Genomic DNA, 19158 nt, shown 5'->3' with positions numbered 1-19158 from the left:
CCGAAACCAAATGGACCATGAATGAATGTAGCACACTCTCTCAAATATATAATATATATATGTGACAGATTATTTTTGACTGGGCGCCTTCACTGTCTCCAGCAGGGCAAACAGCCGAGAAATAGTCTGACACATACCACTCATAAAACCACTGTTGTTTTTACATACTAAACAAAATATTTAACGTGATAATTAGTGAGCTTTATGTGTGGGACTTCAGAGTGGTATCAATCTTCTCATTCCTAAACTGTCCAGCTGTTTCTTTGAGCTAAAAAGATAAAGTTCTAGTTTAGGTTAATGTTAGAATTCTTGTTTTTACTTCCTTCTTTTTGTTGATTTTCAAACTTTACTCTTTGTTGAACTGGCTTTTTTTAAATGGCAAAAAGAGGGTAAATATAAAGGGAAAGTTTAAAAAAAGGTAAATACTGCTGCAGTGGTTAAAAAGGGGTTTCAGTGATGAATAAGTTTCCCTAGTTCCCCCTATTTTACTTCATTTCAAGGTTCATCGTTCATTCATTTCGAAGTTTATCATGAATATTTAGACAAGGTTTATTGCTTGAAAAGTGTAAAGTTGCTTTACAGACCTCAGGTCATATCAAGTCCATAAAAGTGACAGATAAATAGTTTAGGACTTGATAAGTTTAATATTTTATATATATATATATATAGTGTGGACCCAGTTTGATCACCTAAGGTTCCGTAGGGCCTTGATGTGTGACGGAATGCAGAAGATTCATGAAGACACGACGATCTGATCCTTGCGGTGGGAAGGCCTCAGGCATATCTGACACAGAAAGAGAACGTGAAAAGATTGCTGACATGAAACATGCATCATCTGGACTATAGGGAAGCAAAATGTTACCATTCTCCTTCCAGTCTATGCAGACAGTGCTTCTCAATCTCAGGATTGTTACTCAAGAGCTGTGCTGTGTCCGGCCTGACTTTACAGCACCAATAATGTGTTATTTTCAAGGTCCTGGTACGATAAGAAGAGTTCGCTGTTCAAGCTTTCAAGAAAGCAACGAGTACCTGTAATATCAAATACTCATAGGCAGAATTTCCACACACAATGTTATGTATTGATTGATTATTTGTTAACATTAATTTTGCCTCCTATCTTAATCTTTGATCTGAAAGCGACAATAAAGCTTAGGTGTGTGTCATAGTTCACCATCTATACAACATCAGAAACGTCATCTGCATATATAACCCCACCAGTTTTCTCAATTACATCACAGAGCAATGACAATGGAAAAAAAAGGCTGAGTTTGGACTCTGGAAGACACGTGATGTTGTGTATGAAGGTGAAGGATAAGGAATACCATTGAGGCCAAAACCACAACTTTACATTTTCATTCTTTTTATCAGGTTAAGAAATAAGATATAATGTGTTAATTAGTGAGCTTTAGGTGCTGGTAGGCAAATTTAGTTTCCACTTGTTTCCATTTGCGATGCTAAGATAAAATAAACTAAGCTAAGCTAAGCTAAGCTAACTAGCTGTTGGCTGTGGCTCTATATTTAAAAGAAAGAACTGAGTGTGGTATCAATCTTCTCATCTAATTCTCAGTAAGAAAGAAAATATACGTATTTCCCAAAAGGTCAAACTATTGCTTTTATGTGCTGCATAAAGCTAAGCGGATTGGAGTGAACAAAAACAACCGTCTGTAATAAATGTGCCTCAAGGTAAAGCTATAGATACAAGCATGCTTTAAATGACTGATTGAAATTGAGCAATGGTTAAACCTCTCACACCTGACTTCCCCTATCAGCAGCTGTATCTGTTATATATTATTTCTAATTTTACCTTTGAAATTACAGTGAAAGTCTTATCCGACAAACTTTGACTTCAACAAAACATGAACACGAGGCCTTGGCAGAAATTGCTGACCAAACATACAAATTTATTTTTGGGGGAAAATTAGCCTTCTGAGTGATCATTGTTCCAGAAGATAATAGAAATCTGACACATAAGGAGGAAGAGATACTGTATCTGCACTGTGGCCAGGCACTTATCTAGTTCCTGTCTGTAGACATTGGACTTTCGTTATAGTCAGCAGCCATGTCCCTCTGAAGACTGTGGTTCTTCAAGTATGAGGTGGGGCTGAGTCACAGCTTTGAACCTCTTTAAGGTGTTGCTCCCTGTGTGTGTAACCTTTTTCACTAAACTGTTACATGACAAATCTGCTGTCAGATAATTTTTAAAAATATTTCAAGTGTACAGCACAGTCAGCTAACTTCATTTTAGTGACTTTACTCCAGGTTTGTGTGAATTGGCCTTTTATTACTGTTGTTTAAAATGGAACAATCTTAATAGGGTGCAAAACTTAAAGGTGCCATGTTGTATAAACGTAGATGTCCATGTGTTCTTCAATTATAAAGCAGCCCTAGGTTCAATATTAATACTGTGAAAGTATCAGAGCCTCAGTCCAAAGAGAAATGCACACAGCCTGTATTCAGAAACTGAGCCTTAAAACCATCCGTCAGGACTTCTGGAACTTTGTGATGTCACAACAAAACAGTCGCCACTCTCAGCCATGCCCCAAGCGCCGCCCACCTGGACCCACCATCCAACTTTGCTGGATTTGGTTTGGTGTTTTACCTGAAATTTACTATATTTTTATTGGATCACTTAGAAAACAGTCAGCCAATCAGGAGAGCGGCACAGAGCCTTCTCTCCTCTGATTGGCTCACGTCCCTGTTGTTACTAGAGCTCCAGAGAGAAGCCTGAGAGAGGAGATGTAAAACAACATTTAAATGGTTTTTGGTTCTTAAAACTACAAATATATCTTCTTATGGATCAACACTTCAAATAAAACACAGGAGAAGAGGAAAGTATGGAGCTTTAAAGAAAGGCTTATTAAAATGTGAGATATGTCTATAAATTATGTCCGATGTTGCAACAGAAACATTTGACAAGCAAAAAAAAGCTTGCAGAGATCTAAAAAGGTGCTATTGTATTCATTAGCTGTCTGACTGATTAGCAGGGGTTTTGGTATTTGGTGTTATGTAAACCTCTTAAAGAGGTACCACTCACTCTTGCTATATGGTATATGATTGATATGAGCAACAAAGCATGGGTGGTTGTAATAAGTGAAAGTGATTAAATGTGGAAATCCCCCTGGTGTTAAAATGCTAAAATGCCACAAAATGATAAAATAAGAACTAAATACAGAGACAGATCACTAACATGCCTCAGGCCGAGCCTTTTTGTCACTTGTGCCGCGCAAAACCAGGTCACTCTTTGTCTCTCCAGCAGGCATGCAAGTCCAGATCATCCAGCTCAGCTTAAAGTCAGTCAGTTTAACACTGACCGCCTGAGAGAGAATGGATTCTGAGTTGAAAATTAGCAGCTAACTCTTCTGTGGTATGTGACATCACACAGCAGCAGCCAAGTCCAAAACTGAGACCGTAGAAACAGTGCCCACACAATAACTGCACATACATACACACAGAGATAAGGCTGTACAAACAGGTGATTGTAAAGGTTTTCTTTATTCAAGAAACCTCATGCAATATAAGCAGTTCCAAAGTCCTCATATTGAGTGGAGTGCGATTATTACATAAAAATGAATTTGATTCCTTTATGATTTAATGTTTTTGCCTATTGAACTACAATAACACTTATATATATGCATGTATGTATATATATATATACATACACACAGATATACAGTCAGATTGAAGCAGTATGATACACATGTATTGAAATGAATACAGTAATTGCTTTATACACAAATTTCAAAAATCTTTATGAAACCTCAATTTGACATAAAATGCTAACACTAGATATACAAAACATGTAAAAAAGTTTTCAGACAAATGGCACAACACAGTATACACAATGTATTTTTTTACATTTTCTAATTGTATATTTATGTAAGTTTAAACTGACTGACAGCTAATGTTATTTACATTAAAAATATAAAGTTTATGGCCATGTGTGATATTCCTGAATCAGCAGGCCGACCGTTCTAAGAGCTGGTTTTTGTTTCTCATGCGCAGACTTTGAGTTTGAGGTTACATTAAACCCGGGTGGGATCTGACAATTAAGCTCCATTCCCGGTTGAGTCTGCACCTCGCGGCACACCTGCAGACGTCCTGACTCAGCACCACTTCTTCCTCCAGGTTTCATGGGAATGTGCAGCTGAAAAGTAGCCCTCTGTTCTCCTACATCTGCTGCGGCTACCTCCGTTTCCAACCCAAACACCCCCCACCCCCCCACCCCCCCACCCCAAAATCCTGGCTACACCGGCTGGCTTTTTCATGGGCTGGGTGCAGCTATGAACTCTCGATGAAGCCACATGTGTGCGTTTAACAGCTGTCAAGGCTAGTTTATAATGGTAAGGCATCAGAAATGAGTGAAGGTGGGAAGGAAGTAGTTATAGCTACGTTATAGTTACTTTATTTGGAATCTTTCAAAGCTACTTTCATGATGTCTGTGATCTTAAACTGTTTTTTGGAGACAATGGTTGATCAGTTAAATCACTTCACAGTTAAAGGAGCATGCAAAAAAACTATGCACTCATTTTAGTGAGGTACTATTAAATATGTTTTCTACACAGGGTACTGAAAGCCAAATATGTGAACAGAAAACTTTGACTTTAGTAAAACATTTTCGCCGCTTTTGAAGCTTAGAGAAATAAGAACAAATACCTAGACTCCTGAGTCCAGGTCAAGGTCTGAGGCGGTAAACTGAGATCTGAGCAGGGATGCTGACTAAGCTCCCTGGCAGACTTCTCGAGGAAACGGGGGGCACCTGAAGTAAACTGAGGGTGTATTCAGACTTTTTTTTTTCCACAAGGGTGGGCCAGTTTTTCCTCATGAACATGTGGTGCTGAGTAATATGTGCCTTTTTGAACCACAATCCCCCCACAGCACCTGAACAGACCGACAGAGAGACTATAAGTGATTGAAATACGATTGTGCTCTGGGGGAGTCGGGGCTTCAGCCTTGTGCAAAAAGTATTGATCAAATATCTGATCACGCATTGGGTGTAATGACAGATGTCAATCACTTAAAGTGCCTGTGTAACAACAACAATCATGTTTGAAAAAAAAAAAAAAATCACTCCAGAGAACTCAAAACATAAAAATCAAAAGGTGACAAAAATTAATCTGTTGATGTAAACTATCAGAAAAAACAAAAACAAAAAATTAAGTACAATCTCAGAGTGGGTTAGAAATCTTCAAATATACTGGGGTTATATGAAAGCATTAGTGAACCTACACTACTGTCACCTGATGTAAAAATATATATTTGGAATGCTTCAGACAGATAACTGGTTTCCCTCACTTCCTTTTATGCCACATATGGACTTTGACTTTGGTAACTGAGATAACTGTTGACAAGGGTGCATAGGATTTCTCATTTGTTTCTTATGGCACAATCATGCGCGCGACACACAACACTGATGATACAGTTATTATAAAAAAAAAAAACACCATCTGCAGTTCCTGAAAAAATACAGTTAATTGCATAACCCTTATAACAACGCATTAAAGAGACCGGATCCCAGTTTTGTGTTTGGTCAAATAAGAAGAACCCACCCTCCTTCTAGAGGAATACACCCACCACCTGCTCTTCATAGGTGGAAGCTGAAGCAACCAAAGAGCAGGCGCTCAGAGAACAGCAAGCAGACGCAGCTACAGCACCAATGATGTCACTGAGAGGGAGGTGTCAAAAAAATGAGGGGTGCTCTGTCTTTTAGTGTCTCAGACAGTCGCCTCCCCCCACCCCTTAATTCAAGCCTCAGTGCCTGCTTCCCTGCAACATCTCTCCCTCATTTTGCCCTTTTATTAGCTGAAGCACCTTTTACAAATCTTTACAGCTATATCCAGGCTGTTAAGAGGAGATTATTTCACTGGTTTCTTTAACACAAGCCTCGAGGTGATGGATGCACAGTACCTGTGTTAAGGAGCATGGACCCATAGATGAAAGGCTGAGGCTCTCATCAGACTGAAACAGTTAGAGAAATCCTGCCTTATCTACGCTTTTACTATGGATTAGTTTTCTATGACTGTGAACCTCCTGCTAATGATTAATGCATTATTAATGGCTATGCATTGCATGTTAAGTTACCTTCTTAAGGTTTATGTTAGCATTAGCATTCTGCCTGCTACAAGCAATGATGTTAGCTAGATAAATACGATGCAGGGATAGGGTAAGGCTTGACAAATATGTACCCAGGACAGAGTCTCTTTAATGGAGTTAGACGGTGGTAGGAAGTGAGGGGGACTCGACCGCCTCCACCTTCTGCTCCGGCGAGCAGCAGAGGAAGAGGCGGCTGCCCAGGCTCTTGAAGGCAAACCTAAAGTACATGATGTGACCCATGGCCACAAAGGAGACAGAGATGATGACCAGCAGGCCAAAGGCCTCGGGGTTCGGAGCCAGAATCACCATGATGAAGTGCAGCAGGTCTAAGAGGTAATTCATGGAGTTCTGGACGCCGTTGATCACACCTCGCTCCGACTCAATCACATTCTCCTGGATGAGCTGGGTCACTGTCAGGTCAAAGGACCACAGGCCTGCAGGACAGAGATCAACAGTCAGTCCTAATGGTATTTTTACAGCCACATTAAATGACGTTAGAACTCAACAGTAGCTGTGGCAGGAATTATCAGGACATGTTATTGGCATCAAAGGTTGCAGATATTGCTCTGACAGACCTATAGAGGTCCACTGTGAAATTCTGTTCTCTTATGAAAGCATTCAACCTGTGGACCTGCTGGTACCTGCTTGAGTCACCTTTAGGAAGTCATCACTTGGAAAACAACTTTTTATAACTTTATGAAAGGAAGTGAATATGCCAACAAAGCACGGACACTGATTCTTACACACTCTAATTTCCTTTCAAATAAAATGAGAAATCTCAACTTAGACTTTGCACCATTTACTGCGGTGGCAATCAATGAGGCACTTTACCCTGTAAAGTTCCCAGAGATAATGTATGGTGTGATTTGGCATTTTACAAATAAAATTGAATTGAAATGAATGATTAGCTCTTTGGATCTTCTTCAAAGTAACAGGACATCTCTCCATAATCCAAGAAAATATAACAGATCTGGAAAAAAGCATCTAGGGGAAATACGTTACTCACCAACTCTAGCAGCAATGACGCCAGCAAACAGCAGACTAACAGACATGTAGGACTGCAGAGGTGGCTGCTCTGCAGCCGGTGCAGGAGTAGTGGCGTTCCCTCCCGTAAGAACGCTGGTGAGGCTGTGGTCAGCCTCGGGCAGGGTCGTCTCTCCGATCAAGTGGGTGTAAAGGTCCTGGAAGGGTGAGACGCTGAGGTCGAAGGGGCTTCCAGGAGTGAAGACGGAGACCACGCACAGCATGAGGCAGGACAGCTGAGCCACGCCCGAGATGAAGCCCGTACGGATCAAGCCGCACTTCCTGCGAACCCAAGTGAAGGCGACAGTGCCGCAGATGCCCGACACGGCCGACGCCCCCATCAGCAGGCTGAGCACTGAGCCGTTGAGCCCCTGTGTGTAGGCGTAGCCTGTGGTGATGCAGTCAAAGCCCAGCACTGTCATGTAGAGGAAGGCCAGAGACATGCCGGCGAAGAAGATGTTCTGGTTGTAGTAGGCCACCCAGCCAGCTTTCAAGGTGCGCAGCGGTTCGGTCACCTGGTAGCAGCAGCCCTGCTGCTGGGGGGAGTCGGGCTTGGCCACCACTGAGGCTTCATTCATCAGCGGCTGAGAAGACTCCTCAGGACTCTGGCCGTTCTCCAAGTCTGCAAAAGGGCAGAGGGATGGAGGGATTCAGTTGTATTTAGTACAAACCAAGCCAAAAGATAATTAACATAAAACACAATTATAAACTCCTACCAGGAGTTTTGTTCCACATGATATAAACACGAGGTTCTTGCAGCTACCTTTAGGGGGACTGAGCTGTTTGAGCTCCTGCTGCTGCTCCTTTTGTCCGGCTTTCATGGCCAGCGCCGGCGTCTTCTGGTAGACCTTCCACAGCAGCGCATACTCCAGACACATGGAGCACAGGTTCCAGCCAGAGATGAAGCCGCAGCCAATGAAATGGGAGCCAAAGGCCATTATCTGGCCCACCAGCATGGGAGCCAGGATGTTGGTCAGCTGGTCAATAATTCGCACCGTGGCATTCATGTCTGTTTGATACAAAGAGGTGTAGGTCAGTATGAAGTGGGTGAATGTGTAGGAAATGTGATCCCATCATATTTGTGGTAGGTTTTACACTTCCATATGACAGGAGTTTTTTTTACTGGACTGACAGTACGAGCACAGCAGATTGATAAGGGTCAACGAGTTTATAAGTGCTGAAAATGTTTTCCACCATGTGAGCAAATCTTTTAAATAGCTTATAACAACCAGGGAAACTGCAGGGATATAAAAGGTCAAAACAAGAGTGAGTCAGCCTCTGGGATTCAAAGTCTGCCCCACTGAACACATCTGATAACAGGTCACGTGAGGCCTACATTCGATGAGGAGGCCGCAGCACGTAAGAAACACTGACCTGCCAACTTGCTGCTGTCCTGCCCCGCCACAACCACGACCCAGTCCCTCTGGATGGTGATGGATGTGGCCGTGCTGGCGAGGTTGGCGATGTTGGCGATGGTGATGACCAGAATGTAGCAAGTCGTCTGAAGAAAAAACAAAGTTAGGCATTTTTACTCCCGCGTATTTTATCCAGTATCAGGTTTATGTCAGAAAAAGACGAAGCTGGTAAAATTAAAAAGACCCAAAGCAGCAATGAATTGATCCTAATAACAAGTACTGTGTGTGAATCCAAAGCCTGATATATCTGATTGCTCTGTGCCATAGAGCTCCACTGTTTCCAAACGCTATTAAAAACACATCAATGAGCCACACTGTTGCACTGGGTGACATGTTCCTTCATTACCATGCTCCCCAATACTAACTAGAACTGTAGTTACAGACCCTTCCAGCTTGTTACCACTTAAATGAAGAAACGTCTACTTTGTGAACTTTCATCAGTGTGGACACATAATCATAAATAATGTGAGGTAGAAACAGGAGATGTGGACGTATTCGGGAAAGCTGAAGAAAAATGAACAGCTTTACTTTTGTATCTGTTTAATCATCTTGAGACCCCCTGGATTTATCTGCCTGTGTTGGGAACTAGAGCTCATGTGTATTAATCCACAGCTGAAAATATTCCCCAACAAATGCACTATTTACACCCACCTGAGTAACCCAGCTGTTTTAGGTAATTCACTCCTTTCTTTTTTCTTTTAAATCAAATGTAATATTTGTGACACATTAGGGCTGAACGATATGCAAAGGAAAAATCATATTGCGATTATTTTTGCAGACATTGCATTATGAATCATGATTATAGTGGGAATGGTCATTTTGACATTTTACTTTCACTGAAAAAAAAATAAAAAATAATAATAATATGAGTTTTATTGGGTCTTGTACCAAACAAACATCTTCCTTTACGTGTGCAGAATATGATTCGTATCTTTATCAAAAAAAATTGCAGCTCCTGTGATTTGTATATTGCACTTGCCTTACATAACACTTGCACAGCTGTTTTATGAAATTAAAATCTCTCTTTGTTTTTTTTGTTTTTTTTTATGAAACTGAATATTTGTGACACATTTTTAAGGATGTAAGTCTTCAGTTGCTACAAATGAACTTGGGGCTGAGAGCGACAAACAGGGAAGTTGGAAAGTATCGAAAAACAAACTAACACATTGTTGACTTTGGTCTTTTCATAGGATTTGTTGATGTAAGGAAAATCTAGAGACACCACCCTATCCCTTAAACACAGATATATAATATAAGACTCACTGATATTTACTGTACTTGCTGCTATGACCCATTACATTGGTGAAATTCAACGATGACAAGCACTTTTATTGGTTGAACGCTTAATTCCTAAAATTTAAAAAATAAAATAAGACTTAGTTTCTCAGTAGTTGTCAGTTTCAAAGTACATACTTCACTTCATGAATATTTTTTAAGGAAAAGTAAAGACCAAGTGCTACTGTCACATGTCATCATATGTAAACTAAAGAAAAAAATCGATAGCCTCCTGTGGAAAAAAATCTATAGAATTCGGAGAAAATAGCTGCTTAACAGAAACAGTGTGACAGTCAACACGTGACCTCAACTACAGCCAGCACTGCAGGACAAAAACACGATATTATAGACACAATATTCTGTGTAGAAGTGGCCTATTTGAAAAACACACTGTTTGTTGAGCTGTATGTAAACTGTAATGCAGCTGCTCTGGTCAGGATAGAAAACATTCTTCAACAGGCCAGGCCACATTTCTCTCTCTCTCTCTCTCTCTCTCTCTCTCTCTCTCTCTCTCTCTCTCTCTCTCTCTCTCTCTCCGTCTGTCATGTGACAGGCCTTGAAGATCCTGCTGACTACACAGCCTTCAACTAAACACTCAATCTCCTGTTTCACCAACCTGTCTCCACCGCCGCACACACTCCAACACTGGCTGTCCCTCTAAACTCTCTCACATGGTGAAACCCCCCCCCCCTTCCCCGCCCTCCTGCCCCATTCTCTCGGAACCCAAAGGCGTCCCACAAATGCAGAGGGCAACGTTGGAGACATTCCCTTCAACAGAAAGGCTTTGTGTTTCAACCAAACACCCCAACTGGTCTCCCATGACAGACGGCGGCGACCTCCCTACTCTGCAAACTCTGCAACTCAGGCTCGGTTTTCTGCGGAATCAGGTCCGATTCTTCGTGGGGAGGGAGCTCTGCTGAAGTTATGTAGCTCAACAAGTGTAAACAAGCCCCTTGCAAAAACACTGACACAAACACTTTCCCATGGAAGGCTGCTGAGGACGTGTGTGCGTGTCTCATGCTTTGTTTCCTCGTGAGAAGAAAACCAAATTGTTTATTAATTGTGCCACAGTAAGCTTTGTTTGGCGACTGCAAACTCATAAATTAATAATTGCAATTACAAGATGCTAAATATCATCAGTGAAATTATTTCCCACTGAAAACAAACATTTAGGTCATAACTAACCTACTCTTTCAAAATAAGTTATTGGAACATTCAAAGGTCTTCTGGGAGTGAATTACCCTCATGTCACTCATCTGTAAAAGCTGTCCAAGTGGCCATAAATCAGACTGACGTGGTGAGTACATATCAGTAAAAGTGAGCAAGTTTCAGGGGTCAGAGTGGCGCACTTGAGGAGACGGGGTAAAAAACACGCTTTCAGTGAAAATCCCCATCAGATCAGCGTTGAAACAGCAAGCGTGTATGAGACAGCACAGGGGGGATCTTACCAGAATCCATCCATTGTAGAGCTCCACAAGCTGTTCTTTGAACTGGAAAACAACCATCAGGAGGATCCCACACACGATGACGCAACTGTTCTGGACGAGCAGCGAAGTCTGGGCCACTGTGGAAACACCACGATGAGCATTAGGCAGACAGAAATCTAATCACAGACAACAGATTTGTGTCTGTTAAACTGGTTCATTAGAGCGCTTCACAAGATGGTTGGATACACTCCCTCATCTAATCTAATAGTGTCAAATAGAGCCAAATTTCTCTGGATAAACATTCCTGCCACAAGAGGTGCACCTCAGTGTGAAAGAGAGAGAGGAAAAGCTGCAGACTGTGTGCAACAGTATAACACCATCCGCTTGGAAAGTGCTACATCTATTTTCATGACCACTTCCGCAAAGTTTTGGCATTTTATCCACGACGAAGTTGTGTTATGACAATTAATCAATTAATACACTTGGCTTGTGCTGCCTCACCTTTCAGTCTGGGGTTTCTGTCCACCCAGTCCCCGATGATGGCCCCCAGCAGCAGCACGGAGCCGGCCACCACCAGCCCGTATACGGCCGTGAGCAGCAGGCTGTTCCCATACAGCTCCACCAGGAAAACAGCCACAGCAAAGTTCCACATTCGATCCCCCTGGAAATTCAAATTTGTGATTATTAATTAGTGCAGGCTTCATTCAAGGCATCCCAGGTTGGGGGCTGACAGGAAGTGTGGTTTAGGTGCTGGATACATAATGAGAACCCTGTTGAAAAACTAACACCCTCTTCAGTTCAGCATGAGAGCTGTTTGTAAAGCCCAGTGTGGTGTGGTGAGCTACACAGGGAAAACATGTCATTTTGTATTGTAATGACAGTTATAAAACACAATAACACATTAATGTTGTATTACATTTCCACATGATGCAGCCTGTCATCATGATGAACATGTACACAGAAATGATGGTGTGTCAGTGTGTCACTTACCCAGGTTGAGAGAGCATGTCCCATGTAAATAAGGAATTTAGCTGAAGTGAAGAAATCCCGGATGGATTCTGTGAAGACACATATTTAGCTGTCAGGATAAAATCATGAGGTTACACTGCTGGTGGTCCGTGGGCATCTTTTCCCTCCATGCGAAGGATCCGCTTGTGAAATGTTTTGTAATTTAATGCAATGAGAGATAAACCTACCACAGCATGTCTTCTTAGGTCCAGAGTTATCCATTTTAAAGCTGTCCGAATGGCGAAAAATAACCGCGTGAATGTTGTTTTTATTTAATTTTTTTTCCTTTAGCTTTTACGCTGTCTCCTCTTTTGTAATGTAAAGGAGGTCGACTCCGGCTTACACTAGATAACACTGCACAAAAACAAAACGAAGACACGGCGTTTTTTCCCTTTCCTCCTTTCCAAACTTAGCTATCACTGTAGCTGAAGTCGGAAAGAAATAACTGTCTAAATAGCCTAAATAGGCCGGTTAGTCGCAAAGAAAATTGAACCCCACGGAGCTAGGCGCTGGATTCACGGCTGATCCGCTGCACGGCTCGCTCTCCTCTGCTGCTCTGTGTTTACGTCCAGCCTCGAATATACTCACGCGGTCACGTGACTCGCCATAGTCAAAAACAAATGTGGTGCTCCAACCGCAAAAAAACCTGTCATTGTGAACAGCTTCATAAAGACTTTAGCCCTCTTTAGTGAGCTCTCGTTTGACTGGGCTCTTATCTACCTATTTATGAACACACGGCTTCTTCTACGATGAGCTACTCTAATCAACACCTGACCATAGATATCTATGTGTGTGTGTGTGTGTGTGTGTGTGTGTGTGTGTGTGTGTGTGTGTGTGTGTGTGTGTGTGTGTGTGTGTGTGTGTGTGTGTGTGTGTGTGAAGATGTTCCACAAAGATATATGAAAATGTCTTTGGCCTGCTGCTGTTGTCAGGTTTGTGTGTATGCTCACTCACTGCAGTGGTTTCTTTCACCACATGGTTAAACTTACAATTCCACAATGTAAAAATACTCCATTACAAGTCCTGCGTTCAAAAACCTCACTGAAGCTGAAGTTAGAAATGTAATATATGACTTATATGTCCCGCTGTGATGTTTCCTATAAGGGGATATATTATTCTCACATATATACATCCTCTGGATATGTTATAGGATAACATAAGATTGGATAAGTTTATATATGAAATACCTATAGTAACATTTGTATATGTACCTATATTAAAATATCTATATGATGAATTTTTATGTGGTTTAACATGTGGCAAACACACTGTATCTCTTTTGGACTCTACTGTATAAAATATCAACATACTGACAGGCTTTGGTATAGATATATATTTATGTAACATACAGTATGTCTACAAAGCATACATACATAAACATACATATTTGTATGGGCTGGACATATATTTCAATATATGAAATTGTTCCCATTTCTAACAGGTTTCATATTAAATGTTTTTATTTTATATGTACATAGATTTCATATTTGAAATTCAATATATGTACAAATACATATACATTACATTTGCGTAGGAGCTGGTGGGAAAACTGAATGTAGATGTACTTATTATGAGGAACAGTGTTATATTATTATATATTATATCATTTGAATATTATTATCATCTCTTATATCATATCTTAGAAACTTATGAAATGTTTTGTACATGAAATCCCAGTCTTTCTGATGTAGTAACTGAAGCTCTTAAATAAATGGAGTGGTGTAAACTTGTACTTTTCACTATAAGAAAATATAGGCAATACAGTAAACGTTGCCATTTACCACTATATGGTGCTTTTTATTCAGTGAGATGCAGATTTAATTAGGTCAGATTTACACCACACCTGTGTCACTAATTACATTATGGCCACTATCAGTAAAAATTTAGCTTATTGAGTAATAAAACAGTCATAACAGTAATAAAACCTTAAATGGAGAATTGGTTTAGATGCTGTCACAGCTCACAGTTTCCAGATCTAATAATTTGATTTGAGAAATGAATACTTAGGCGGTACAAAGAAGAACAACTGATGAGTGCAAAGAGCTGCACAAGTTAAACATTAACTCGACTTGCCTCTGCACGTGATGACACACAAATTCAACATTTTGAACATTTTGGCATGGCAAACTGCCATTATTGCCTTGACCCAGAGAAGCTGTTTATCAAGAGGCTTGCTGCAATCAAGCTCTGTGGTGAACAGAGAACAACTGTGTTGAAAGCATGTATTTGGATGACTTGCATTTGTCCACCTATGTCAACAGAAGAGAATCACATCTGTAATTACAGGTTGCATTGATGAGAGCTCCTTGTGCCGCTTCCATAAAAAGTGAGCGCATGGGTAATATGTTTCCTGTAACTTTACATTGTACTGTGGACTATAAAAGGCTCTTATCAGCTGAGTGGGACCCCCGTTGTCGTGTGCCACCACTAAAACCTCTGTTCTCGAGTGGGATGTTCTTGGCTTACTACTGTGTCATGAATAATGCCAACACATAGAGGACAGTAGTGTGCTGCATCTTTTATTTCAGAAGGCTGTGATGCACATGTGTTCCTGTTTATATCCCAACACTGCACCGCTGCAATAACTCATAAACTCTCTCTGCTTGACAACAGAGTTTTTTCAAGTCACCCCTACAGCGATATGATTTATAGTTTAAAGTGCGACAACAAACTCCATCATACACACATAAAGCACAAAGACCCTCACAAACAAACACCCGAACCGAATGGCGAGCGCTGAAGATCTTCCTCGTTCTTTTTGAGAGATTTTCATTGTGGTCATGTTCGTCCAATAAACTTCCATCAGCCCTGTTACAACATACTGACTTCAAACCCCAGTGGATTCTGAAGGGTGTAACTTCCTTTCTTTCATATATATCATTACAAGGGGTGGACCAGTTATTAGTATGAACTATTAGCAGATATTCTAAGATTCAGGACCTTAAGTGAACCTGACGGCTCTTGCATCACATTTTACAAAACACTTTATTTAAGTTAAACGAGAAGACTGATACCACATGTCTGTCTGTTACATGTGAAGCGACCACCAGGAGACAGTTAGCTTAGCTTAGCATGAAGACTTGGAAACAGTCCAAAGATAACAAACCAGCATTTAATGAACACATTATATCTTATTTCTTTAATAAGTACAAAAAAAATGTTTTAAAACAACGTGCCATCGCCATGAGGCACCTGACCAAGAAACAGTCCACCTCGTAAAACCACAATGTCATCCATAATACATCCATAAGGACAGGAGAATGGGTGGGTACTGGGGGCCCACAGCTCAGGGCCAGAATAATCCCCCTTGTGGGTTAATCCAATCCTGTATTTAGCCTACAATATTTGATCCTCTCCTGGCCATCCAGTCATTATCTACATGCAGTATAATTACAATAATTTAGCATGTAGCACTATGTATATGTGCTAATGTGTGTGTTAGGCTACTAATTACTCCAATTCTTTTTATTTTCACATACACTGATGTTAAAAAATGTACAAAGCATTAGTTTCCACTTGGCCCAGAGCAACAGGTAGACCTTCTCTGTGCCATGTCATCGCACAAGGAAACAAAACCGACCCTAACAAGTAACATAAGCACATATTTTGAGCTGAGCGATGACAATAGGCACTTCTAACCCTTTGTGATCTATTCAAGGATCACAGAGAGCTCTCAGGCGTTTGAAAGTCTGCATTCATTGAGCTGGTACAAACAGATTACCAGCCGCACTATTAGTGGGCCGGTGTGTCAGCCAGACTCAGAGAGTACCTGTCATCAGCGGTGGGACGGCTGCTGTGTCATTTTGTGGCCGTGTGAGCTACAAGTATATTCTGCCCCAGTGCGGGATCTCCTTTCAACCTGCCTCTGTGAGCAACAAGCTGTGTTTACGTGGGCTAAATTTACACTTCCAGGACAAAAATATGAGAATGACTTGCCTCCTGTGGCCTTAGGTTGTCTGATACTCACAAGCCACAGCGAAAAAAGGAGTAAAGGTGGAGGCAGGATGTCAAATGTCACCTTAAGATCTATGGACATGAGGCTGGATCAGATTATTCATCTATTTTTCATGCAGGGCTTCTGCTTTTTTTTTTTTGTCCTGAGCTCCTAGACTGTGTTACAGGAGAGCTGAAAGGTATTAAAGAAACAAGTCACTTGGTTCAGGTATTTCAATGAAACTGAGCTTGAATGAGTGAGTCTAGGCCCTTGAGGTCGCCCAAAGTCCCATGACGCTGGACATAGAAAGATTATCAAGCATCTGTGTGACCAAAGAACAAGAAACAATGATTATAATCGAGCCTTTTTGGAACATAACAGTGTTGTTGTCGTATTCTTTCTGTGGAAATCTGCCATTGCCCAGGACCTGACAGCTCCTCTCGGTCCACAGTCCAAACATCAAAAGTCACTGTCGGGGCCACCTTTCCCCAAATGACAGCCCTTGTTTCCAGGGAATGAAACAGTAAACATCTGACAGCTGTTTCAGATCAATATGTTGCAGCTCAGTGGGCAGCAAGCCAACGTTAGACCTCTAACAGGTGTGTTTGTCCATCACACTGCAAGTTCAGAGGGTGCTTGGCCAACTGCTGGAGCAAGATCAACATCTGTGTCATCCAGGGTCATTTGTCTTTACTGCTAGTTGACTGCTGCCAGGCCAGTGAATCAGAATATCTCAGAAAAGCTTTGTAACCTTATTATCCCAAGACAGCAGGTGGCATTTCTTCCTGAGAGATTGCTAGTTTAAATTTCTGCATGCTCCAGCTGGGAGAATCTGGAATGAGGAAGTGAGTGATTAATGCTCTGCAATCACTCAGCAGCTTTAAACATGTTAGTGTCATGGGTTGCAGTTCTCTGTTTGTTGTTGTAGGTCAAGACTGAAACATCTCAACAACCGTTAAATGGATTGCCATGAATTTTGATACAGACATTCATAGTCCCAAGAGGATGAATCCTACAGACTTTGGTGATGCTCTGACTTTTCCTCTAGCGCCACCATGACGTTGACATTTGTGGTTTTGAGCCTAAATGTCTTGACAGCTATACTTACTTTATATAATTCCTCTTTAAATCAATGAAAAATGTTGTACATTTTATACCTTGCTACCTATTTGATAACTTCAGTTACTAGTTACTTTGCAGATTCAGATTAATAATACAAAATGTAATGGATAATAAGTTATGATGTATCATTATAGGTTAAAATAAGATAAGATGAGACGTTATTGATCCCTAGGCGGAAATGCACAAGCTACCCAGCAATATATCCAGTACTTATAATTAGCCTCACCTTTACACTTTATTGCATTGCATTGTGAGCATGTTTTCATCCTGCTGTTGTTTTACTTTAATATTTTTTGAGTGGTGCACTTTGTATATCTCCTATAATGGAGAGAATGACAAAGCAGTAATGTCAGTGCAAACCGCAGATACGGTGTTGGTGTATGTGTCACAATGCATTAAATGGACCCTTGGGTTTTGAACGGACTAAAGTAGGCTATATCTCCACAGCGCTTTCCAGATGTTTGTTCCTCTCTTGTGATTCTCTTGTGACCAGGAGAGTGTGTGTTATGATTTCCTTATTTCTCTCATCATCTGAGTCAATTTTCCACCCAGGTGGAAACAGCAGCACGAGGACTGAACTTGTTCTGACTGGCAGAATTCAAGTTGTATTTTCTGGAGACTTTACATATGGCATCATGGTCACTCAGTGGTTGGCACTGTTGCCTCACAGTGGAGAGTCCTGGGAGTTTGATACTGTGTGTTCTCACTGTGACTGTGCGTTTCTACCTCAGTCCATGGTGTACCAGCCCCTAACCCAGTGTATTGTGGGAAAGCAGGATAATGGATTGGAAAGGGATTGGAAAGAACAGAATGAGGCAGGCATATAAATCAATTAATAAATGCTGTGGATGTGGGGACAACAGCTCTGGGAACAACTTCTTTTATTGACTGGATCTGAAAGCGAAAAAAAGTGAATGGCACTGTGATGAGGGAAGTGGGCTCGTAATGTAATGTTTCAGAAAGGTTGTAAGTGGAACTGGAACATTTGACTTTGAGTTTTGACTTTCAACCATTATTTAAAAGGTAAGACAGTAAGAAAATAAGACAACTAAATGTCTGCAAACATTTGTTTATTTACTTGCACATTATAAAAAAAAACATACTATATGTACACAATGAAAACTCACATATACACTAACACACTTTCACCTACATGTACAGTACCAAATACATGAATCCAAACAAGAGCCTGTGCAGGAGAGGAAGGAAGCTAAAAGCTTATACAAGGACCTAAAACTCAATGCAAGATCCTATAGTCTATTCTAGTTCATTTGCACATTATAGATTCAATCAGACTTTTCAATGGAGTGAAAACCAACATTTTATATGTGGAAATTAGTTTTTAAGTGGAGAATCTCTAATGTGGTAAAAAACAATGTATTACCGCCCCCCTCTAGGGGGCGGTCGAGTGAGGACTGAACAGACCTCCGCACCCAGAAGTGCTTTCATTGACGCTAACGTTAAACATGTGTTTACACTGAGGTAAACTGGCTTCAAGAACTTTAATATTAACCGAACTTTTTGACCAAAATGTCTTCTAAAAGTCGGGATAACGACGATAACATTGAAGGGCAGTCTGCACTGAAGGAGGAAATGAACAAAAAGGTATCGTTTAACCAAAACATGTAGCTGGTGGCTAATGTTTGTGCCTCAAATATTAGCTGCTGAACATGGAAGTTAGCAAATGTGAATTTAAGGGTGACATCTGAACTCTGTTGGGGCTTTAAAAGATATATTTACATGAATGCACAAATACACGGACTCTCAAGGCTCTGTTTCCAGCTGGCCGTTGGTCTCTTATCAACTTTTTGTGACTGTAAATTTCATTACATCAAATCACTTAAATAATTGTTTGTTGTTAAAT

General features: G+C 40.9%; 1 protein-coding gene across 1 annotated transcript; it reads right to left on the bottom strand.

Annotated features, from left to right (window-relative positions):
• Positions 1–4227: 4227 nt before the first annotated feature.
• Positions 4228–12807, bottom strand: slc40a1 (solute carrier family 40 member 1). The gene is made up of 8 exons (XM_022740605.1): positions 12427–12807; positions 12221–12288; positions 11732–11891; positions 11252–11367; positions 8488–8614; positions 7877–8122; positions 7097–7735; positions 4228–6524 (listed from the first exon to the last, which is right to left on the bottom strand). Exons 1-8 carry the CDS (start codon positions 12458–12460, stop codon positions 6208–6210), a joined length of 1707 nt encoding a protein of 568 aa, XP_022596326.1. The 5' UTR covers positions 12461–12807; the 3' UTR covers positions 4228–6207.
• Positions 12808–19158: the final 6351 nt, after the last annotated feature.

Source organism: Seriola dumerili, unplaced genomic scaffold (assembly GCF_002260705.1).
Source record: "Seriola dumerili isolate Sdu_G_001 unplaced genomic scaffold, Sdu_1.0 BDQW01000052.1, whole genome shotgun sequence".
Lineage (NCBI taxonomy): Eukaryota > Metazoa > Chordata > Actinopteri > Carangiformes > Carangidae > Seriola > Seriola dumerili.
This window is presented reverse-complemented; position numbering and strand designations above follow the sequence as displayed.

Bases quoted from the DNA above. Each gene is read 5' to 3' on its own strand.
- slc40a1 (XM_022740605.1), bottom strand. From the start codon at position 12,460: ATGGATAACTCTGGACCTAAGAAGACATGCTGTG. The intron at 12,289-12,426 runs GTAGGTTTATCT...GTGTCTTCACAG, and splicing joins ACCTAAGAAGACATGCTGTG to AATCCATCCGGGATTTCTTC. The intron at 7,736-7,876 runs GTAGCTGCAAGA...GCCCTTTTGCAG, and splicing joins ACAGCTCAGTCCCCCTAAAG to ACTTGGAGAACGGCCAGAGT.